The sequence below is a fragment of the Lytechinus variegatus genome, chromosome 2, assembly GCF_018143015.1.
Source record: "Lytechinus variegatus isolate NC3 chromosome 2, Lvar_3.0, whole genome shotgun sequence".
NCBI lineage: Eukaryota > Metazoa > Echinodermata > Echinoidea > Temnopleuroida > Toxopneustidae > Lytechinus > Lytechinus variegatus.
Genome location: NC_054741.1, coordinates 59683712 through 59708692, shown reverse-complemented (window position 1 = coordinate 59708692; position 24981 = coordinate 59683712). Strand labels below are relative to the sequence as shown.

The following is a 24981-nucleotide window of genomic DNA, read 5'->3' as shown; positions in this document are numbered from 1 at the left end:
TCTTCTGCTGAGAAAGAAAGGTTTGTAAGTACAATTAAGAGGAAAGATTGAAGTCTTTCAAATCATTTTTTAATCCTAATATCTTACATGTATAAATATATCACTGTATCACTGGATTGTACCATATTTTTGTGAAATGTAATAAACTTGGTGAAAGGTTATGCTTTACTTATACAACTATTTAGTCTATTGGTATATATTTCCTTCGTCTGTATTTTCATTATATAATCGGGAATTTCACAAAGAGTCAGGTCGGACCAAGTTGCGTTAAATTTGGAAGAACATTTTTGATTGGTTTCTTCTCAGTGTACTGAGCAAATCGCTAGCCTTTGTGTTACGGGGGCTATGTATCATGTGCCATGTTGTGGAACACCCTCGGCTTTGAAGTGATGATCAAATTTAGAGACAATAAGTAGCTTCCGTTTTGGATGACGAGGGCATGAGAAAATAAGAGACATAAAGAGAAATGGAGAGACGGGGGACAGATCCCGAGGGACAGATGGGAGGGAGAGAGGTAGGGAGATCGAGAGAGGGGAAATGGGTGAGGGAATAGTTGAAGGAGCAAAATGTGTGGAGAGGGAGAGAAGGACAAAGATGGAGAAGGGAAGGAGAGGGAGGAGGAGATAAAGCGAAAGGAACCAAACACATTTCACTCCTCGGGTGCGTTTCAGATAAAGTTGTTCGTAAGTTCAAGGGATGGTTCGGGCTGAAAATATTGAGATCTAAATAAATAGAGTGAAATTCACAAAGCAAATTGCTGAAAATTTTATCAAATTCGGATAACAAATAACGAAGAAGATTTTGTGAAAATCTGCAGTAAAATAATGTGTGTTTTCAATCCTCCTCCCCACCCCGCTGCGTATGATCTTAAATAAAGAAAAATGAATTCTCTACCCACTCACATGACTCATGAAAATTAGGATTATTTTTACAAGTTTTTTTCATTCATCATGCACTTGCAGAAGGAGCAGAACTGCGCTATATAAAGAAACCGGGCTCTCGTCAGGTATGAAAAGAGTGTTTTTTCTGGACAACTTATCTGATATGAAGAACAGGCACCTATGAGAAGGCAAAGGGGCACTCGTTAATACATAACAGGTTCTTCTCAGGTGAAAGGGTCCCAGAACACGTTCTTGGGGGACACCTTTCTTATTTAAAAAGGGGCACTGATACGAGAAAGGGCACTCTAAAATAAAGCAAAGGGCACTTTCTAACGGCATAAAACAGATCCTTCTCAGTTGAAAGGGGCACAGGAAATGTTTGTGAGGGGCACTTTTCTTTGGGTAAAAGGGGCACTGATTCGAGAAAGTGCACTTACAAGATAAAAAGGGCACCTTTTCAGTGCTTCAAAAAGTGTGGGGCACTGTGCCCCCTCCCTTCAGGATCGCCGACCCTGGTTCTAATGACTGAATAGCAGGTTTACATCATAATGTCAGTAATGGTGGTCAATTTCTTAATACAGAAATATCGTAATAAAAATTGCTTTGATGATAACTAATTTTATTTATTAAATATGTCAATAATTATCTTTGTTTTAAATGCATTGTAGAACTATGTATAAACAAGAATGCATTTTCTATTCATTACAACTTGTATGTTTTGTTGGAACTTACCTCATTTACACCGATATTATCAACTCATCAGAGCTTGTGATTTTCTTATTATACCGATATATTTTTGAATGATTTATTCAGTGTCGTGGCACAACAGTTTATCACATGAAAAAAGAGATAGGCCTAAGTATGTAGAATACATTCTTTTCAAATAAATGTATTATGATTGGGTTATTATTGCATTCTTTAATAAACTTACACTGTAAAAAAAAATATTGGGTAAAACTTTTACCACCACGAGGGTAATTATGTGTCCAACAAATTTGGGACAGTATTTTGCCCAATGCGACCGGGAATCATCCCGTAAGGTTAAAAAATAAGCAGCAATTACTTTAGAATGGGCAGAAATTTTCATCACACTGGATAGGTAAAAATGTCCAAAAGAAATGCCCAATGTTGGTTGGACACATCATTACCCTCATAGAGCACTTTTACCCAATATCTTTTAGAGTGTAGTAGAAGGCAAAAAAAAAATAATGTATACTATTCCTCGTTATGTTGATCCATTTTTATATGCTCTCATCTAACTATAATATGATGAGAGATTAACGGAGCGAAGAAATGCCTACTGGAGAAGAGAAAGATAGGTGGAGTGGAGGGAGAGAGAGATGTAGAGGGGGATATGAGATAGGGTGTGTGGGGGGGGTGTAAACAATTGAAATTCGTTAAAATAAATTAAGAGGAAGTCCAGCCTGACGAAAGAAACGCTGAAAATCATGAGAGAATCATGTAAAAATTATTTCGTGAACAAAACTCTTTCCTGGCGTCGCCGTGGGAGCAATTTACCAGGATGCGATAAAAACTTTTGATGAGTTTATTAGAGGATTCAGTAGCAGTTCCAGACACAGGTGAAATAAATTCAAATTTCCACTTATGGTTGGGTGAGTAGGAGGGGATGCTCGAATGTGACATCACAACTGCATGAGCACCATAAAATTCACCAAAACAACCTTCACCCCTTTACTCCTCACTCGACATTGTATTTACAAAATCTGAAAAACTACTCTTGTGACTTTCAAAAATTGCCATTTTTAATCTAATCTTTGATTTCTCATGCATGACTCAACCGGTCATTCTCATTTTCCCCCCAGGAGTTGCTTGATCACCTATACGAAATATTAAATCTCAAAATTATTCCGTTCAGTTACAGCATTTTGATTTAGGGGGAACTTTTTTTCGTTGTGTATATTTTCAAGTTGATCTTTTTTTTCTTGTCATTTAATTTTGTTGATTTGTTTTGCTTTGTTTTTGTTTTTGTTCTCGGCCGTGGAATTTTTGGGGCGGGGTCTGTATACTGTACAAAACACCCGGACAAAACAAAAACATAACTTGCAAAAAGGGAAAGTCCCTACACATACACAGCAAGCGCACGTACAACCCGAGCTTGTTCGTCCGATATCCGGAAGACCGGAATATGGTTGGAGCGAAGAACTTCAGCGAGGAAGTAGTAAATCTCCACTCACCCTTACGGCTTTGACGCTTGGTAAGTTTACAATTTTTCATTCTTTTGCTGAGTTTACGTGAAGGATGACACCCCAACCTGTGTTTAGTGTTTATTTAGGTGTATATCAATTCGATCATTCGATCATACAACAGATTCCCCCAAAAATAATGAATGACGAGGAGATTATTGATATTGCCAAGGCCTACCCAAGATAAAGTTCATTGCATTGCATGATCAGTTCGTGCGATTTCTTGTGCACGTAATGGAATAGGAGTTATCACGTTCTTGTGATAGACTTCGCTGTGATTGCACTTGAGGTAAATAACCAGCATCCTTTGCGAGTGGTACATGTACGTTTACCGACCTTGCAATAATTTTGTTTTATCATCTCTTTTCAAGTCCTTGTTTGAAATGGTCAAATGTATTCCAAGCCACCATTCTTTGTTTCAGTTTATGTTTGTCTGGTTGGCAAGACTAAGTTCCACATTCTGGCGTATTACCGAACACTTTTCATGAATTCAATCATATTATCAAACACATATTCTCATAACATTCACCAAACTTTCACCATAAATACACAATTACCGGTACCTAAGAAATATAAATATGTAAAAATTTTGCTGAAATCATTTTTCGTTTTTCGATATTAGCTTCCAATTGGACCCCTCGTCGCATGTAAAATATTTTGGTAACTTGAAAAAGGTATTGAATTACCGAACGTGTGTTTTCTATGGGAAAAGTTGAGAAAACAACAAAATCACTGATGAGCTATATGACCATATTTTATTATTTTTAGTATATTAAGAGTTTGAAAATGTGTTTTTGACCATTTTTCATCATCTTTCTATTCAAGTTCTCTTTGGAAGGATGTTGCAAAATTTTGAGCATATGAAATTAATTTCTGATGCATATGAATGATGGATGCCCGCATTCGGTATTACAAGGTCGGTTGGTAATACAATCACTCACTTTACTTGTAGATTAATGCACTGGCCTACTGCTAAGTACTACACTGGCCCCCCACTGCCACTGGCACTGTATCCAATGTTAGTATACCCAGTTGTTGTGTGTCCGGACAGGTTGTGTGTCCGGACAGGTTGTGTGTCCGGACGATCAATTTTAGAAAGTAATTTGGAAACAATTACAACCAAAGTTTCAATAATTTTTAGTACAAACTGTTAGAAAATAGTATAGAGAACAAAATAGAAGATGATTACAACTATTGAATTAATATTTTTTGTGTAATCCAAAGACAAAAAAAGGCTTAAAAAATATAAAGTGTCTGGACACCCGACCCCCCCATCCTACTAACTTAGTCTTAAGACTCCCTCCCTGGGTTGTCTTGGGTTAAGTCGGTATATGCAGACTTCCTGTACTCCGCCAACTTTATTGATGAGTGTGAGAATTAAATTGAGATAGGCCACTTACTAGACCAAAAGCTTCAGTCTCTGTACTTTGGTTGTTCCTCCGAACTGCTCCACTCACCAATACATAGACTGAAGAGTTGTTGGCCCATAAATACAGCCAACATATTAGCAGTAACGTTAGATCTAACATTGGGCAGAAAACTTATTTTCCGATCGTTTTTTGGACATAAAACGTCACATTATGAAAAAGAAATCACATCCATATTTACGAAAAAAGTTTAAACTTCAGAAATATTGTACCTTAGACCGCAGTTACTGCTAATTCCTTTCAAATGATGATCAAAACATCGTCATCTTCGATCATTTCATTGGTCAACGTAAGTTGCCATCTTGGATGACGTCATCATCCTTACAGATGTATTTACCAGTCGCTATTATATATCGCAATTTGTGCTGCTGCTTTGTGCTTGTGGCTTGTGGCTCGCATTGATTGGCCAGGATATCGAATATTTACTCGGAAAGCCTTGATAAGAGCACAACTCGTTGAGCGTAGAGGGCAGACACACAGCTGCCATTTTTTCCTCTCCAGCAGAAAATTAAAAAATAAGGAGTAAAGCATCAGTAATGCATATTTTTTATATTTTCATAGAACTTATATAGTATCAAAAGAAAGATTAGAGTCTGACAAAAATAGTGGGCCTTCGTTCAAGATAATATAATATCATTTAGAATTAAAAAAAATAAAAATCTGGACAAAACCTGATCGCTTGAATTGCTGACCTGATTACACATGCAGGCTCGCACTAACATACTACCGTCGGTGAATACATGTATATAGTAAAATGTCATAAATTGTTAAATAAATCCCCAGAAATGACCGTTATTCCTGTCTAGTCACTTACATGTACTACATGTAGGTTTTTGAGTGATTTGGGATTTGAAACGTCAAATGAGTTTATCAATGTTGTGTCCATGTTTAGCTCGTTCCAATTTTTAGTAGTTTGAGGGAAGATGCTGTATTTAAATAAGCATCCCTAAACACCGGAGCATGATACAATTTCCTCTAGTCTGCCGGATGGTTTGCTAGATGAAGTTTTTGGGGTTGATGGCAATATTAAAGACCTTTTATTATTTGGAACATTAGGCTAAGTCTACTGTGTTTCCGTCTGTCATCCAATGAGTCCCATTCTAAGGCCCATAACAACAATCTTGACTGCATATCTCTGCCTTAGCTGTATGCTTCGTTTCACACTTACAGTGTGAATTATGACTTTCATCGACAGGAAGCAACCACTGTGTCATGAACAACTACAGGCAGGCCTAAGATCCTGTTCCATGTACTATCAGTTATCTTCTGAAGATGTCATGGGAGTAGAATCATATAATATTTCTCTGACAACACATTTTTGTTTTACCAGAATGTTGTCCTGTATGGTTTTACATGTCTTCTGCATACTGATGAAAATGTAATTGATATTAAATGTATGGTATTGAAACAAGGAGAAAAGCTGGCTGTGCACAGACAATTCCTTTAATTAGGTTGGGATACCATGTTATGTTAATTTGGCGAGGGAGAGACTTTCACTCTAAACTTACTGCTCTAGAGCCTGATGCAGGATAAGTGGACAAGATCAGTTAAAGCTGTCGTATTTATACTTTATCTCTTTCTTTACTAATAATAAATGTAAAGTATTCATCTAATGCAGAGACATTCAGTCGAGATTGTTGAGGAAGGGGAATCCGACGGGCATCTGGTTGAAGAGGAATGAGACAGGGCAAGTCCAAGAATTCGCGCACGTTACGTATGGGACATTTCAGAGGCTTTAATGACCTGAAAAATAGTGTTAATTGACTTTGATTAGATTGAATACCCTCATGATGGTAGACATCTAGGAGAAGAATAATCATGGAAAAAATGGTGACGTATGACCTTGACTGATGGGCTGTTACATGTACATTGTACGTATGGGACACAGAAAAAAGACAATTTTAAAATATTTTTTTCAAGTTGAGAATTCTCTGAAAGTATTTCATTTGACAACCTGTAACTTAGTGTGATAGAAGTCACAATACTCTAGTATATCTAAGGCAGGTTTCATGTCATAAACCAAATCCCTTTAATTACAGACTCTAACTGAACAAAGTAATGACATGTTACGTATGGGACATTTTGTCCCCATAGAGAACGTACACAATTTTCCCCATCATTAAAAACTTGAAATAATTTAAAATGTGGAAATAACAAAAGAGTTTAGAGTGTCTTTTAAAATGTTCTATTGAGACATATTTGATATGACATTCCATCCTTGGACAAGACCTAATTTGCATAATTAATTAGATGACACCACTTTTTTTCCCTCAAAAGTAATAAGATGTTAGGGGGTCCATGTCCCACCTTTGACTAAATCTCACAAGTTTTTTTTATATTTTCTATGAGTTTTTATAATTGTCCCATACGTAACGCCCATTTTACCAATTATTCAAAATAGGTGCCCCAAATTAGCATAAATATGCATATTATCACATTTTTCTTAATGAAATTTTAAAATTCAACATTTGGGCTTTCTTACCCCAGCAAAGATAACTTCTTAAATTAAAGATGAAATTTTGCCTTCTAGGGTGAACTTTTCTTGGACTTGCCTGACAGAGGACAGTTGAAAGAGGAATAACAGGATATAGTGTAAAATATTACATTTGTGTACATTATTTGGAATCATGGATTAATTTGATACAAAAATTTTACACTTTTTAGGACTGGTAAACTCCCGCGTTAATTTGACCTTTCATGAGCATAAATTAAATAAAGTGATTTTTGCATTTGTTTTATTTTAGAACCTTTAAATCTACATTCCTTTTTCCATAAGCATTAATTTGATACCAAACATCATATGTTTATTCGTACACTTTTACAGAGAGAAATCATAATTAAGAGGTTGACCTATGGCTATGTGAAAAGGATGGTGTGGTTACGTCGTCAGAAAATGACGTTGCCCCAAGGGTGCCAAAGTAGCCCCTGTCAGACTCTACCTAGATGCACATCCTCAACATGATCAGCAAAAAATACATGTAACTTGTTTGTATTCCAAAAATTATGTGTTGCATTGCTTACATTTGTGACCCAACTTGGCCTATGACCTTGAATGACCTTTAATTTACCTTAAAGCGTTCTAGATGCCTTTTGATTCACAAACGTGGATTTGATTTGGCATTTCCTATAATTTGATATCAAATATGATTCCACTCAATAGAAAAATAACAATTAAGCGGAATGTAAGAAAGTTGGTGTGGTTTATGACATCATTTAAATAAAATTCCACAAGATGCCAAGGTACCAACCATAGGATTCTTAATATGCACACCCACATATTAACTTTAAGTAAAAATGCATACAACTTAACTTGTTTGTATTTAAAACATGATATTTTTCTCCTCATATATTACTTACATTTTGTAATGCAATTTGACCTTTTATGATCTAAATGACCTTTAACTGGAACTGACATATGCGTGACGCAAATGTCAAGTGATCTATATTTTTGCATTTTATTTTTCATCAGCTTTAATTTGTTACCAAACATGACATGTTCATTTTGTAAAATAGGAAAGTCATATTTAAGAGGTATTTAAAAAGTTGGCTTGGCCTATGACATCAGTTAAAAAAAAAACGCCCAAGAATCCAACGGGTGCCACTTCGGTGCCCGTTGGATTCTTGAAGTAGACACCCTACACTACAACTTTCAGCAAAAAAAAACCCCAACTTGATGGTCATGTTGTGGTTCTACCTGACTATCTGCTGTACAATCTTACATATGCTGAAATGGATTTGGGCAAATACATGTAGATGTCAAATAAATCAAGAGTTTAAATATACCGTAAGTCACTTGTTTTGTTGTGAAATTAAATATTTGTAAAGATCAAAATACAGGCACCGATATTTTTTTCCTTTAGATTTGTAAAAACAAGATGAAAGAGAAAAACAAAGAAAAATGTCCCTAGAAAATCTTTGTCCGGATGTAAAATTGATCAAGCCATGACTTTAAAAAGTTGTGAATATATTATATAAAAATTGAATTCAATTTCCATATTTACATAAAAAACTGAAGAAATTATTGTTCAAAATAGTACATAGTATACATACTTCAAAATGATATTTCATTTACTGCAAAGAAAGAACATGGTTTGCATAACAGATTTTTATGAAATTTTCAGCATTTTATTTGATAAATTTTACTCTATTACTAATTTCAGCCTTGGGCTGGAGTACTACCCCAATTTTGGCCTGCTAAATAACAAATGATTAAAAAAATGTTTAAGTCCTGTACAATACATGTGTAGTCTTTGATTGTGTTCATTGTTCTATCAGTATGCTCAAAATTTAACATTGTTAGCTAGCATACTTTTCGTGAGGCCATAGATTTGTTTGTGAGATTTTTTTTGCCAATTCAGAAATACAAAGGCTCTTACTTTGTTTTATTAATACCTGGTAGGCTGTATGTGTATAACCTTCAAGGATGCATAATTCCATGTAGCAAAATATTTGTTGTATTACATGTAGGTAGTTCAAAGTCTAGAAAGAGATTTGAAATATGCAATAGTGTACATGTAGTTTGGATGTACATGTACATGTACTTTGGCATCAACTTGATACGATATCAAATAATTTGACATCAAATAATAAACAAAGCCAATGTATGTGCAAAGATTTTAGAGTCTTTAGACATTTGTGCTAGTTTTGTACAGCAAATGAAACCATTTTAAGAGATAAAATGGAACTTGCCAATTCTTTCTTTCTTTTAATTTCAAAAGTGTTGAGGAATGGGGAGGGGAACAGCGCTCTGATATAACGTCGCACAATAGCTATGATTGTCATAAATTGGTATTCTGAAGATTATTTGTCATATATCTGTACGTACCTGCCCATCTTTTCACACAATAGACCAATTAAAAAATCATGTTACATCTAGTTTCCAGTTGCAATCCCTCCTTATCAATATTAAGGCCCAAAGATGTGGCTTGGATTTGATCCCACAAGCCTCTGATTGAAAGGCGAGAGTTAGAAACACAATGCTTCCATATTTCCACTTTCGGGAAACCTTACCATTCTTTGACAAAATTAGCAGAAGTTTGTACGATTTTATAATATGAAGTAGGCCTATTTGATTTATTTTAAAACATATTTTTAAAAGTAGCATATTTTTACAAATCAAATTCCTGCTGCTACATGTACATACATGTACATGTATGTTGAATCGCGTGATGCAGGTGAGACGGCCAGAGGCATTCCACTTGTGCTTTGTTTTTTTTCATTTTATTTTATTATTTTTTTGTTTTGTCTTGTTCTGTGAGTTATCCTGTTCTTTTTAATCTATTCAGTAAATCTCCGTAGGCAAATAGCAACCATTGTATCTCTCTTTCCCCCTCTCTCCTCTTTTTCTCTTCTTTTAGGGTGGTTCACATTATACAAGCGATGCTTTTGAGTGAATCCCCTATTTCCACAGATACTTTTCTTCTATCCAAACTATATATTATAATTTGTCTACAAAATATTTTGTATTATCTTTATATGTTAGTTATGATTATCAATGTATTGTAAATATTTGTTATAATGTAAGAAAAATGATTTGTATCAATGTCATTTCTGTTGGAAATAAATCTGAATCTGAATTCCAATCTTGCTTCCATACATGTAGTACCAATCATGTTTGCATGATATTTTTTTATGGATTTAAATTCCCTACACTGCATTTAGGAGGTGTAGGCCTAGCTGGTACTTTATACTTTTTTATTTTTTACTTTTGGCAAAACAGAATTATGTCTAATACAGGGAAGGATCCAGGATTTTCCAAAGGGGGGAAGGCAAATAGGTTTTCAACACAAAAATAAGGACATTTCGTCCTCAAACAATTTGACAAGCCAAAAAAAGGGGTTCACTTTCAAAAGGGGGGGGGGGATACTTCTGTTTTAACAGCATTTTTACATTGCAAATTTTAATTGTGCCTCTCCAAAGGGGGGCATGGGCCGGTTTTGCCACCCCGCCTCCCTTCCTCCCCCTGGATCCGCAAGTGACTAATACCTTCAATTATATATTTTTACAACCTTGAGGTAATTTTCTTTACTATGAATTGTTATTTGGCCTTTCCTTGTGTTGGTTCATTGCACCAGTTGTTTAGTATTGTAAATATTACTCTATGTATGAACTGCATATAAAAATGTGCTTTTATTTAGGCAATATTATGTTCAGTGAGCACAGAAAAGAAAACTTGAATCACCGGACTTCATAATTAAATACTGTACATCTAAAACATGGCAAAACTATTAACACTTTAAATACTGGTACATGTATGTTCATTTTCTGGTGGGGTTCACCAACTTTTTAGCACCACTGCACATACAAAGGCATGTACAAGAACTTCTACATAAAGATAGTTGTGTATTGTCCTAATTGGCCACTTATCCAATCCTATATTAAGAATCTGTGTAATACCCTTTATTGACTTTTTGGTAGGACTGGCTATGCTGTACTCTGGACCTACATGTACATGTAGTGATGTACTTGCCCTGTGAACCATGTAACAAAGTATTGATCTGACTTTCTTAAAGATGGTTGAGTGACATACATACTTGTACATGTAGGATTGCATTTGCATAGATACATGTAAGTTTCTGATTTACATGTATTGGTAGATTATACATCATAAATATTGACAATGCAATATTATGATTCATGGAGATTTTATTTCTTTTTATTTTTCTTTGCCATTTAATAGGATGGATTGACTTGACTGTTGTTCCTTCAATGAACCAGTGGTAATATTTTGCTCTGAAACAAGAAGAAGTTCCATCTGCAGTGCAGTACATTTCCTATTCAACACCAGATGCACCAATTTCCAAGAGCACTAACAATAGAAGTTAAAGAGACATCAGGCAGCAGCTTTTTATAGCTTTGAAAAGGATTTGTAGTCTTGGAAAATACGTGTACATGTACTTTTTTCCGACGATAAATGACAACCATGATTATAATGGAGTGTTTTCATGATTCAATACCTTATCAAATCGGTTGAAAAAAAACTCACCCACAGGAGTGAACTGAAGTGGAGGAGCAAGTTCTTGTTCTGTAAGTCCAGATTATTGACAAATTTCAAAATGGCCACCCCTGGAGGATCGTCAAGCAGCAAGAAGAACAAGAAAAAGAGGAACAGCGCCCCTGTAGTCTCGTCCCCCAACACCATCACATACGGACCTCCACCTCCCCAGGCAGGTGCCTATCCAGCAGTGCCGGTGCAGCGTCCGGGTTACCCTATGCAACCTGCATTCTACGCCCCTGCTGGGTACCCAGTACAGCCCCCTGGGGGTTTCCCTGCCCCTGCACCAGCAGCGGGTGCTCCTAGGATGGCACTCCCTGCCATCCCTGTGATGCCACAACAGCAGATGCCACCGCAGACACCACAGAGGCAACTAGACTTTGAGCAGGCAATGTCGGATTTCAAGGTTTGTTCTATTTGTTTTGGTTTTGTCTTTTTAAATCATACATGTACAATCTTTAGATTTTATGTTTTTCTCTGAACATACTTTTACTTACCACTAAAAGAAAACATTTCTCAAGCAGGCTTTAGTTTTGTTGGTCTTGCACATGTACATGATATAAGTTTGGCAAGTTATCTGTGCTGTGGATATTGCGTCCCAGGCCAGGGACGCGTCATTTCAATTAATCGCGGCTAGACGCCACAATGGTAAAGTTCAGAGGCCCAGTCTGCTCAGCATGACAAAACAGATTCCCATGAAAACTCTAATAAATATTTAAATTTTATCTATTTTTGTTCTAGATGTCTGATTTGGTTAATAATAGTGCTAGCCTGGGGGCGAAAGGAATATATCGCCCTCACTAATTGATATCACCCTCGTCTACGACTCAGGCGATATAAATCTAGTTTGGGTCATATACATCATAATGCCCCAAGGCCAGTCAATATTGCTTTATTGTTTCATTTTATCCCCCAATATTAAGTTCTTGGAAATACTGTGGCAAAAATCCAACAAATGTATTGCCAAAATTTTTAATTTGTGGCATCACATTCTGCTTTGTGATATCACCAAATCAAAACTCATTATTTCATAGATTTCCATCAAACTTTCACCATTATTTTTATCTAATTTGACTGAAGACTCTCATTTTTAAACCAACTTGATGTAAGGGTAGACCTTCTCTTTTATTCATGAGTCGCAGTAATTACATTTACCTGGACGTGTAACATGATGTTTTGTCAATCTTCATAACCCTGCTGCTAGTACAGACTAAAATATATTGGTCAATGTGCGATATGTATATAATTATCATAATGACAGAGTTAGTTTAATAGAAAAGGTTTATGGAATCTGTGATCAAGCACATGAATATTAAAATGAAGTCTTTCTCCTTCTCTCACCCTGTAGGGTATGTTCCCTGAGATGGACCGGGATGTGATCGAGACTGTTCTGAGATCCAACAATGGTAAGGTAGATGAGACCATTGATCAGCTTTTGAAATTGAACGCCGACATCCCTGACAGGGCACCACCACCTGCCATGCCCCCCTTGTCAGCGGCTATCCCTGTACCCCCATCACACCTCCCACCAGAGGTAAGCTAACAGCCTTTATTATCCTTTCAATGAATCACTCTTTGTGTTGAGTGGCTGATCCGGGGGGGGGGAACTCATATTATTTTTTTGATGAGGGTGTGCCTCACAAAAATCTGAAATGGGAGTCTAAGGAACTGACTGAAAGGTATTAAAAGTAAGGGGGGACTCATATTATATTTTGATGGGGGTGTGCCTCACAAAAATCTGAAATGGGAACTGACTCAAAGGTATTAAAAGTATGGGGGACTCATATTATTTTTTGATGGGGGTGTGCCTCACAAAAATATGAAATGGGGGGCTAAGGAACTGACTGAAAGGTATTAAAAGTAAGGGGGGACTCATATTATATTTTGATGGGGGTGTGCCTCACAAAAATCTGAAATGGGAACTGACTCAAAGGTATTAAAAGTATGGGGGACTCATATTATTTTTTGATGGGGGTGTGCCTCACAAAAATATGAAATGGGGGGCTAAGGAACTGACTAAAAGGTATTAAAAGTACAGGGTCTTGGGAACTAAATATATACCACGCGGTGAGAAAAATGGTATATGGAACATGATCGCAGCACTCTAGGTACGTTGCATGGAACAGGTTCTAGTTATATGGAGGGAGTTGCGAAGCCGTACGTGCATCTCTCGCATGCGGTACTCGTGCTTGACAATTTTGGCAAGGCTGTGGAACTGAGATGTCTCGTTACAGGGGTCTTGCGAGCGGGGCTGGGCAGCTTTTGAACTGAAATTTTGTCATTTAGAGTATCTAGAGAACTGAAAATTAGGTCAGAAAAAGGGGATCATCAAAGCGGCACGTCCCTTTACCACCAAAATATGTGAGTGCCCCCCACGGGGGCTGATATAAGAGAAAGCTGAGCTTGTTGATATCTGTGTTGGTTTGGGAAATTTCAAGTCCTCCTATAAAAGTGTGTTTTATAGGTCCCATTTGGTGTTTCATAAGGCTTTTTGTAAGTTAAGAGCAACTCTAAGAACAACTTGTGATCCTTTCTGTTGGTAAATTGTATATTCTTTGGTGATGGTTTACACATACAGTACAGTGTAAGAAAGGTTCACCAGTCGTTCTTAAAGTTGCTCTTAACTTACGAACATCTTTTTGAAACACCCACCTGTTGCAGAAAGATTTTCATTATATCAATGCAAATTTTAAGAAACCACACACAAGTCACACATTGCCTGCTTCTGATTGGTTGAAGATCAAGATGTATATGATCTTTAAAGTTGTGTTTGATTTCAACTCTTTCAGCAATGTGCCTTGGAGGGAGTTGAATGTTGTACTTGCTGTTTTTAGGTTGCTCTGAAATGCAGTCTGAAAGATATTCCTCTTTTCAAGGTACTTGTACAAGTACGTGTGCGTGTCTGCCGAACAACTATAATTTCATGATATAATATACAAGATATCATTATGATCAAGAATATATTGGTTTCTATCATACGATCATGTAGATTGATGGTACATTGAAACCTGTTTTCATAACGAGCTAACCCAAAGGAGACACAAATATGAGTACATGTATGTAGTCTTAGTCTTATGCACAGACTCCTGTAACACATGTTGTAATGCATTTACCCCAGAGTATTCAAGGAAAGCCAAATCTGTTGCTTTTAAAGATAGGTGGTTGCAAAATCATATGTATCTTTGACTGTGTCTTTCATGTTGAAGGGCACAAATGTTTCTGATTGTATTTAATAGACTCACGAACTGTTCAACTCACACATAAAATCAGATACAGGGAATAGGTGAATTAGTTGTCACGGGTATAAACCGCTCCACCTTATAGAATGTACAATCTGTGTTTGAGAGATATGTGACTCCTGAAGTGAATGAATCCCTTATCTTTCAGATGATTTCCCCTGATAATTTCCCTGATCAGCCGCCTCCATACTCTCCTCCGGAACCAGATAGTCCTTTCTCAAGGGTGAGTATGTACTCTTCTCAAGAACACTTTCCATACTACATGTATCTGTTTGTTTTGGCACAGTAGGTCAATTCACCACTACCTGTCTGGCTACATTTTACAATATAGAATACATTCAAACCTTGGCACTGTTTACATACATGTTCAGTTGTGGTGCCATGTATTATGGTAGAGGTGGCAAGGTCTGTCCCATAGATGACATCATCTTTTTTCTCAATTTTAGTGGGTGATATTGACTTGGATTGCTCTTTATTATACTTTTTTAAATTTCTTCCTTGTTTATTCTTTTTTTGTCTCTCTCTCTCTTTCTGTTAACCTCTTGATAAAACTTGGGGGGATTAGTGCCATATTACACTTAGAAGTAGTAATTCCTTGACCTTTTTAGTGATATCCCTCATGTGATTGGTTGAGAATCTTTCAAAACTGATACATGCATGTCAAGGAAAGGAAACTTTGTACGCTTTTCTCATTTCATGTACTGACAGTGAATTGTTAAACTGAAATTAAGCTGAGTTTAATCCAATGGAAAATTTCAGTGTACATGTTTTTTTCTGTACATGTATATCGTAATCATACATTAATGTATCGGAATATTCTTCACAGTTCAACAGTAACACCAATGCCCAGTCCAACACTGCCAGAGGAACCCCTCCCGTGCCAAGCAGTCGCGACCCCAGCAGCTTACCTCGGACAGCCCCCCAGCTCCCTCCCCCTCGCAGGGCCCGGAGCGTGGGTGGAGAGGAGAGCGTGAGCAGCGCTACCAGGGATAACTACAGGAACGTGATGCAGAGAATGGAGGAGATGCAGACCTCAAGGCAATGGAATCCTCCGATGGTTGGCAATCTACCATCAGATTTCTTGAGGTTATCAGTCTCGGGAGGCTCGCCGTCAGGCACAGCTGTTTCGCCATCATCTCAAACAGTGAGTTGCTTCAGTTTTGGTATTTCCTTTCCACAAATTGAAGGGATTACAGATCTGATTCGATCAGATATTTTTATCAGGAGTGAGAGAATGTTATTCCAAATTTGAGGACATTTGGGAAATGGTAATCCGTGTAAGCTATTAGTCAAGTTGTAGAAAATCTGTTAGAGATTTGATAAATTTTTAGTGTATGTTCTTAATCCTCATGAAATCAAATATGTATTTACAATTACAATAAAAAAACGGAGGGGTTGTCCTATTAAGCAGATCAACGCTGATTTACAGAGGGGCCCCTAAATTTTAAAGTTTAATGGGGTGAAGATACAAAGATGCTGATGTATCAATTGTGATTCATGTTTTGCATACAGTCACAACCACGGATGACACCAGGCATTCAGCAGAGATTAGATGAGAACACCAGTAGACGGAGATCCGTGGGTCAGCACGATGCAGAATCAAACCAGATGCTGGAGGATGAAAAGCTAGCACTGATGCTCCAGAATGAGGAGTTCCTTCATCAGCTTCAGCAGGATCCTGAATTCCTGTCAGCCCTGGAGAGAGGTAAAAAGGGAGGGTTGAATCTTTCCTGTCTGAAGTGTTTTTGTCTCACCTGCGAAGCAAAGTGAGACTATAGGCGCCGCTTTTCCGACGGCGGCGGCGGCGTCAACATCAAATCTTAACCTGAGGTTAAGTTTTTGAAATGACGTCATAACTTAGAAAGTATATGGACCTAGTTAATAAAACTTGGCCATAAGGTTAATCAAGTATTACTGAACATCCTATTAGAGTTTCATGTCACATGACCAAGGTCAAAGGTCATTTAGGGTCAATGAACTTTGGCCGAATTGGGGATATCTGTTGAATTCCCATCATAACTTTGAAAGTTTATGGATCTGATTCATGAAACTTGGACATAATAGTAATCAAGCATCACTGAAAATTTTGTGCAAGTTTCAGGTCTCATGATTAAGGTCAAAGGTCATTTAGGGTCAATGAACTTTGGCCGAATCGGGGGTATCTGTTGAATTACCATCATAACTTTGAAAGTTTATTGGTCTAGTTCATTAAACTTGGACATTAGAGTAATCAAGTATCACTGAACATCCTGTGCGCGTTTCAGGTCACATGACCAAGGTCAAAGGTCAATGAACTTTGGCCGAATTGGGTGTATCTGTTGAATTACCAACCATAACTTTCAAAGTTTATGGATCTGATTCATGAAACTTGTACATAAGAGTAATCAAGTATCACTGAACATCCTGTTCGAGTTTCAGGTCACATGATCAAGGTCAAAGGTCATGTAAGGTCAATGAACTTTGGCCATGTTGGGGTTTTTTGTTGAATAACCATCATATCTCTGTAAGTTTATTGGTCTAGTTCATAAAAAGTGGACATAAGAGTAACCATGTATCACTGAACATCTTGTGCGAGTTAGAGTAGTATTCAAAGTCAGCACTGCTGCTATATTGAACCGCATGATGCAGGTGAGACGGCCAGAGGCATTCCACTTGTTGTTGTTGTTACCTCTCAAAATGTATCCTTATTTTATACATGTACACACTACTGGGGAGCATTTCATCAATATTGTTTTGTCTTGACAAGTTGTCAGATCTGACAATTTTCCTTGACTCTTCTTGGCTGAGAAGCACTGTTACTTTGATAACTGTAGAATAAAACAGGACTTGTAGGATAAAAACGTCTGACAACTCCTTTCATTAAACGCTCCCCAGGTGAAATTAATGCTTGATTTTTGGCTTTTTTCCTTGACTCCTGGAAGTGCTGTGGTTTCAAGCAGCAAGCTACAGCTGGGATGATAACCAATGTTCTAGGAATCAGCTGCGAAAGGATACAATAGCTCTTAATCAGGACTTTATTCATTGAAGTACATAGGGCATAAAAGCTCTTCTGCAACAGTCAGGATTTAAACTGCATTATTGTGGGTGCTTAGGGACTCTATGTTTTGGCACTACTTAGCAAATATAAACATTATGTTATTGTTATGCATATTATATTCTCATGTCTTTTATAAGTATCAACCATCTGACTATGTCCAGATTGATAGCTCAATCTTTCAGCAGGTGCAGTAATCAAGAAAGCCTTTCATACATTATAACTGTATTTTGCCTCATGCAGATTACCATGATGCATTACGGGAGGGAAGGACCACCAGCAGTTCGACATCTGGATCTTCATCTATGTCAACTCCCACACCTACTCCCCCTCCACGCCCATCGCAACACCCTCTTCACCGGCAGCCTCCTCCAGACCTTGCCAATCGCCCCCTCCCTGCAACACCACCTCCAGAACTCCCATTTAGACCGCCTGGCATGAGGAGAGAAAACAGTGGGTCTTCTCTTCCTTCATCCAGTGTCTCGGGAGGCGGGATGACCAATGGAGCAACAAGTGCCTCTGGAGGACTCTCTATGGAAGATATTGAGTTCAGGAACAAACTCAACCATATGGGCAAATGTGAGTCCATCTCAACACACAGCTTCAACTGTGAAGCACTAACTTTGACTCCTTCTGTTATCATTGTCATCTATGCATTTATTGTGGGCTCAAGGAATATTTTAGCATACAGGAGAACCAACTCATATGGCAACTTTTTCTACATGTTATTATGAGTAGGACAAAAATAATACATTCTGCAGGGCTCAAGTTATGCCATGAATCACCCTATTCAATGCTTATTGTCTATGAAATTTATTATAAAGAAATTTTTATTTTATCTAATTTTAATGTACTCTTTTTCAGCTTCCAAGACAAAATTATCTCTGCTGGCCGGAAGATTTCAGAAGAAAAAGAAGCCCTCAAGGAAGTATCCTTTGTGTCATTTATGTTGGCCTATGTAAAGCTTTATTTGAAAAGTAACTTTTCTATTTAAGTCTTTCGGGTACAATTGCAAATAAACTGTTAATTGTTGATCATTTGTGCACTTTGATATGAAACTCCTGTGTGCAGAGTTAATGTTTTATTTTATGATGTTGAAAACCAATTCAGTCAGAGATTGACTCCTTTACTTTCTGACATGTTTTTTGAAGTTTGATAGAGTGTACATGTATATTAACCCATTAGAAATCGAAGGCATATTTATTTGGGTTGGGTCTCTGAAATATGAATTCGTAAATCAGCCAGTCTCCAACAGACTTCGGAAATTACTTGAAACTTTTCATTGGATCAGAATTAAGAAAAGCATTGCACAGTTACATCATGGTTGCAGATGCATTTGCAAATAATTATTATCATAGACATATTCTTTTATAGTTGGTACATTTAATGTGTTGTTGGAGGCAAAGGGAGGAGTTCTGATTATTAAACACAGGCTTAATCTCACGTTAAATAAGGAATTTATTGCCCACTTTATATACTTCCTATTCAATATTCATTATGAAAAAACAGAGAATAATGTTCTGAAAATTTCATTTTTCATTCATATTATCCTTTTCTCCTCATTCTTTATAAGATTTTTTCAATCTTTCTGTGCAGAATTTAAAATATTTTCTAATCAATGAATGGAGTTGATAGTTGCACTCCATCCAATTATGGTCTTATTCGCGAAGGGTTGATTTAATCCGCACCATGAAATTACCTCCAAAAGAGTTTAATCTATAGATATTACCTGAAAGGATATTTTGATGTGAATAAATTGGTCGTCTGTACATGTAATATATGATAATCTTCTAAGATATGCTTTGTCCTTGACCTAGTTGTATCAGATATGAAACAGAAGATAGTGGTGCTAGTGATGCTTTGCTAGGGGTGAAAGTCTTTATGAAGAATTGAAAGATAATGAGCCAGCTCATGAAGTAAGTATAGGATAATTTTTCTTTTATATCCTACGTGAATTAAAGTTTTGTATGCTGATTGGTTTGGATAGCTTCATGTGACCAAACATATTCTCACCATTTTGCGATGATGTGGAAAATGAAATGGCCACGGAAGTTTATTTACTATTCCGTGACGTTTTTATCCCTTTTGACATTAATGGTGTTGAATGTATTTTGTATTTTTTACATACATTAGATTGAATTCAATCATCATAATAATGATAAGTCTTCTCCTTCATAATTTGCCATTTACCACAGCTTATGCAGTATGACAATGAAAATGAGATTCTTGCCTTATTATTTTTAATACTTTTGTTGCACATTACCAATTATTATTTTTTTCTTTTTGAAAAATCAATTCACTCCAGTTATATGTGGGAGATTATAAATGATTTTCCCCATGCAATTTTGCACTAGCTCACTTGGTACTACACATTCAGTTTTTAAGAAATCATTGTTGGAAACAAAATAAATAAATCTATTTATTTTACTGGGTCGATTTGTAAAACATAGAGATCTGTTGATTTGTGTTTATATTTGATTTATCATACATTTGAATTTCATTATTTGAACTCCATTAATCAAATCAATTTGACACTCATTTCTGTGTAATTTTTGATGATATAGATTTCTAATTGTTTAATTGTTTTAAACAATTTACATTTTAAGAAACAATTTTCACTTGAAATGGCATCATAAATATCCATGCATCCAAATAGAATTCTTATCAATTTGCAAAACAAATTTGCCTTCCATCATTTACGTGGTTCACAGAAATCACTTTACTTCATGATATTTGTTCTCTTTCCTATAATTGTTATGCAATATTCTTTATAATTAAATTAATTTTGTGTGTATAATTTTTTTTCCAAATTGATATCAAGGATTCAATTTTTTTTATTCAAGATTTTTCTAAAAGTCCGCATAAGAAAACATGCCTTTCACTCACTGAAATTCTTCATTAAATAAAACAATTTAAATCATGCTCGATCATAATTTTCTAGTACATGACAAGATTGGATTTCCAACGGGTTTAACGTGATTGACGGCACCAAGAAAATCATCGCTGGTAAAGATAATGATTTATTTTCTTCTGTGGAAGGAGAACTTACACATGTACACATTTCTATATATATATAGGCCATTGTATGCAAGTAATTCTTTCCTTGTAGATAGACATGTATGATATATAGCAAGTTTACAGCAGACATCAACTGTCAATCTTTCTTTTCCATCCATTGTTTCTGAAGGGGGCATTTACTTTCTTTTCATTATTTTTCATTATCTTTTGGCAAAATAGATATCTACTTTCCAACTTCTCATCACATTGTAAGAATATATGAGATGGGAAAAAAATTCCTTTCTGTGGGCCCCTTCTGCATGTATAATGTACAACCCTGTTTACATAATATGCTGGTAGCACGGTACCCAAATCAGACCCATTCCGTTGATGGATTCCATTTAAATCGCAGAATTTTTCCTTATTCACTGTTTTGGAGTGGGAAATGTGGCTTGGACACAAGGATTACAAATATCCTTTTTCATGAAAAGTGTCAATTAAAAGTCATATTGATTTAATATCATTTTTCATTATTGTTTATTTTTGCTGAAGTTAGAAGTTGATTATGCTATAAGGTGTATTGGAAGCTTCCATTTTAGTGCAAAATTATGTACTTTGACAGAAATTGATTGAAGTAATTGGAAATGAAGTTAAAACTTAACTTTTTGCTCAGTCACACATTGGCACTTCAATCGTTTTTAATTATTAAAGTTGTTCATATTTTTACGGACAGCTTTATAAAATACCCTGTGGATGATTTTGACCCATATTCACTTTAGAATCTAGTGGTCCCTGTGTAAAATACATATGGTTGAAAGGAAATTGATTGATTGTTAAAGAAGACAATTTCTTCTTGTCCTTGTATATTCTTTTTTGTGAAACCCGCTATTGATTTGCCGATTTTCATTTTCAAATACTTGAATCCATGCCTAGTTTGGGTAGCTTTCCTTTTTCTTTGAAGTTGTGCCGTAGTTAGTTACATTCATTCTTCCTTCCTTCCTTTAGGACATTATATATTGACCATTCAGTGCTTTTTTCTTCACATTTCTAAGATTGACTATTACACAATTTTTTGAGATATAGCAAACAATATTTCATAGAATCTTAGAAGTTGAACTAGTTTGAAAATCGAGGGTCACATTTTGCTTGGAATTGAGGTAAAAATATCAATTATAAATATTGGTGAGATTTTAGTAGTGATTCTTGACCTCTGCCGTACCTGCATTACCAAGGGTAGAATTAAGGAGTCGCTGTCAGAGTTTGAATTTAGTATTCCGAAAATGAGAAAAAGGTATTAGTTCAACGATCGCCCTTGACTTTGGATAAAAAGTTTTAAAAAGTTTCTTGGCAGACTTTGGTTGGATGGATCTGTTATTCAAAGCTATCCATTTCTGTTTGAGAAATGCGGCGTGGAAGACCTTCATGTAGCGGCAGGGAAAAAGAAATCCAATCAATGCAATAGATCCTGATTTTATTTCAAGCAATGGACCAACGAGAAAGCAGTTTATGATAACATCCTTTACTTTAACGTGCACATCGGAGCAAAATCATGAGCAGTATCTCCAATATCATGTTATACATTTAGGCCTGTATTCTGAAGTCAGGTTTAACTTAAACCATGGTCTAACTCTGTCCTAAAATTATGGGAAGCCAAACGTTTCAAAATTTTGTTTACATTGAATGCTTCACATGTTTACTGTGCTCTTTACTCATTCTTTAATGGTGAAGACAACTGTGATACTTATCCTTCCCAGGCAGTTAATAATGTTTTGAGAGTCAAATGAGCTGATACATTGAACTTCTATTGTTATAGATTTATGTAACAACTGGCTTTCCATAGTTAAACCACAACTTAAAACCAGAGTTTAAATGAAACCTGACTTCAGAATACGAGCCTTAGTCATTCTGTAGAATATTTGGCTTTGCTTTCATTGTGCATGCCGTTCATCATGATGCCATGGCATTTGCTGTGGCGACAATTGCTCTACTACGTATATACTTCTACACACTAATCAAACGACTAATTCAACCCTGGGTTAAATACTACATGTATACTCTACCCTGAACCTATCATAAAACCCTATTGCAACCCTAACCTTATACCTTTGACGAATTAAAACCAGGAGCAATTGTCGCAGGAGCAAATGTCATGTCACTGTTCATCACACACATTGCTTCTTGCTTTTCCTTCTGCCAGCATTTATTGAAGGTTAGAAAACGATCATCCAAGAAAAGACAATTGCTTTGTAGTGGCAAGCAGGATTCCTTGTTAAATCATGAAGATTCCGATCCTTACTTCTTCTCCAGATGAAAATGGGTAAACCGCTTTGTGTTAGGCATCAATGTGTGGTTATGTCCGTGAACGTTTGATAATAATGACAATAACAGAAAAGTCTGTTCTGTGTGGCCTTCTATTAACAATTATTAAATAATCTTTTTCAGTCCAGATGCAGTGTACTGAGATATAAAATTTTCAATGTTATGTAAAAGTGATCACATAACTACAGCAGTATCATGTAATTTCAAATCATTTCATTTGAAAATTTTTTTAAACACTTTTTTCACAAAGTATCCCCTCTCCTGAAAGATCATTAATTTGATATAAAAGTCAAGTGCTTTCTAACCAATTTTGTTTTGATTGATTCTTTATTACACACTGTTTCTTCAACAGAATGGCACATGTACATATATTAATTTGTCACTTGTTTTTAGATCTGCTCTCCAGATGAGGAAGTTTTCAGATTGAAGTGGAACATTAAAAAAAAAACTAAAAATTTCAGTGTGTGAAAAAAATGCTGTGATATCTGTTTATTGTATAGATATTGGGAATTTAACGGTAAAAATAGTCGATCATGTACATATTCTTTCTAACACTTTTCCTCTCCTGCTCATCTATTGCTTCTTTCATGTTCATTTTAATGGTGTCTCATAATGCATTCAGTGATGAAATCATAGTAAACATTGCACTCATTGCACATATACAGTAATATATTTTAGATTACCCTTGCTATTCATGTTCTATGGATGTTGCTTTTATTTATTGTATCCTATTAAAAAATTTGAATATGTCTTGTTTTTCGAACATGACGGTGGTGCTATGACAGAAAATACTGTCAATGAACGTAAACTTGCTTATTTGTGATGTTACTTGTCATGCTTGTTATTAATACTCAATTGTCCTGCTATAAATTGCTAGTAAATAGCTGGATATGTGTGGGCGTGGACGCGTCGTGGTCTAGTGGTTCTGACTCTCGCCTTTCAGCCAGAGGGTTATGGGTTCGAATCCTAGCCATGGCATATTTTCCTTCAGCAAGAAATTTATCCACACTGTGCTGCACTCGACCCAGGTGAGGTGAATGGGTACCCGGCAGGATTAATTCCTTGAATGCACGAGCGCTGAAAGGCAGCTCAAGATTAAGCTGGGGTAATAATTATAACATTGCGCCTTGGAATAGATTATTTCTAGATAGATGGCGCTATACAAATGCCTATTATTATTATTGTGTCTACAATTAATTTCAATCTTAGTAGTAATTGTTAGTTTTCTCATAAATTTCATAAATTTGACCTTAATATTTTGTCTTAATTTTTCTGGGTTGTTTACATTGTTGTTATTTGTTATCTTCATCATTATTGATATGTATTTGTCTATTAGATCACTCATCTATATATTCACTAATTTTGTCTTAAAGTCTTGAAAAGCATTTAATTAGGTGTTAACACTATTTTCCTTATTCTGAATTATGTCAAATGTTGGTATGGGTACATTGTATAATGTACTTTTATACTGCAGATCTACATGTAAATTACTTTAATTTGTACTTGACTCATTTTTTAACAAATTTAACGATTTTTCTCCTTTATTGTTAAATCTCAATCTGCTTTATTTCTTAGACAGTAGGAAAAATGCATTTTTAGTACAAGCGTAATATATATTTCTTATTTTTTCTGTTTCCCCCCAGACATTTCCACGAGGTATAAGGCTGTGATCTTGTAGCAACACTTTGGAAGTATACCTAGGTGCTCTAAAACTCCTCAAGCAGGTGACTCCTAAAACCACTTTGGGTCTTAATTTTATTCACACAAAAGATAAATTGCCACTTGGTCCACATCCACGTCCACATCTACTTTCCATTTGCTCCTATCCCACATGGTCTTGCTTCGTCTCTTACCACTTCAACTATTTTACCATTTTATAATTGCCA

The 24981-nt window shown here is 36.1% G+C and overlaps 1 protein-coding gene across 3 annotated transcripts; it reads left to right on the top strand.

The window, feature by feature from the left end:
* Window positions 1–3038: 3038 nt before the first annotated feature.
* On the top strand, window positions 3039–24763 carry LOC121408507 (CUE domain-containing protein 1-like). Of its 3 annotated transcripts, XM_041599990.1 has the most exons (12): window positions 3039–3096; window positions 11192–11912; window positions 12855–13040; window positions 14894–14968; window positions 15572–15889; window positions 16258–16450; window positions 18023–18358; window positions 18644–18707; window positions 19606–19695; window positions 20721–20785; window positions 22974–23093; window positions 24739–24763. In XM_041599990.1, the coding sequence occupies exons 2-9, from the start codon at window positions 11457–11459 to the stop codon at window positions 19670–19672; spliced, it is 1695 nt and encodes a 564-aa protein (XP_041455924.1). In that variant the 5' UTR covers window positions 3039–3096; window positions 11192–11456; the 3' UTR covers window positions 19673–19695; window positions 20721–20785; window positions 22974–23093; window positions 24739–24763. The 3 variants fall into 3 exon arrangements, with proteins under 3 accessions (XP_041455924.1, XP_041455922.1, XP_041455923.1); XM_041599988.1 differs by lacking the exon at window positions 20721–20785; XM_041599989.1 differs by lacking the exon at window positions 22974–23093.
* The last annotated feature ends 218 nt before the right edge of the window (window positions 24764–24981 follow it).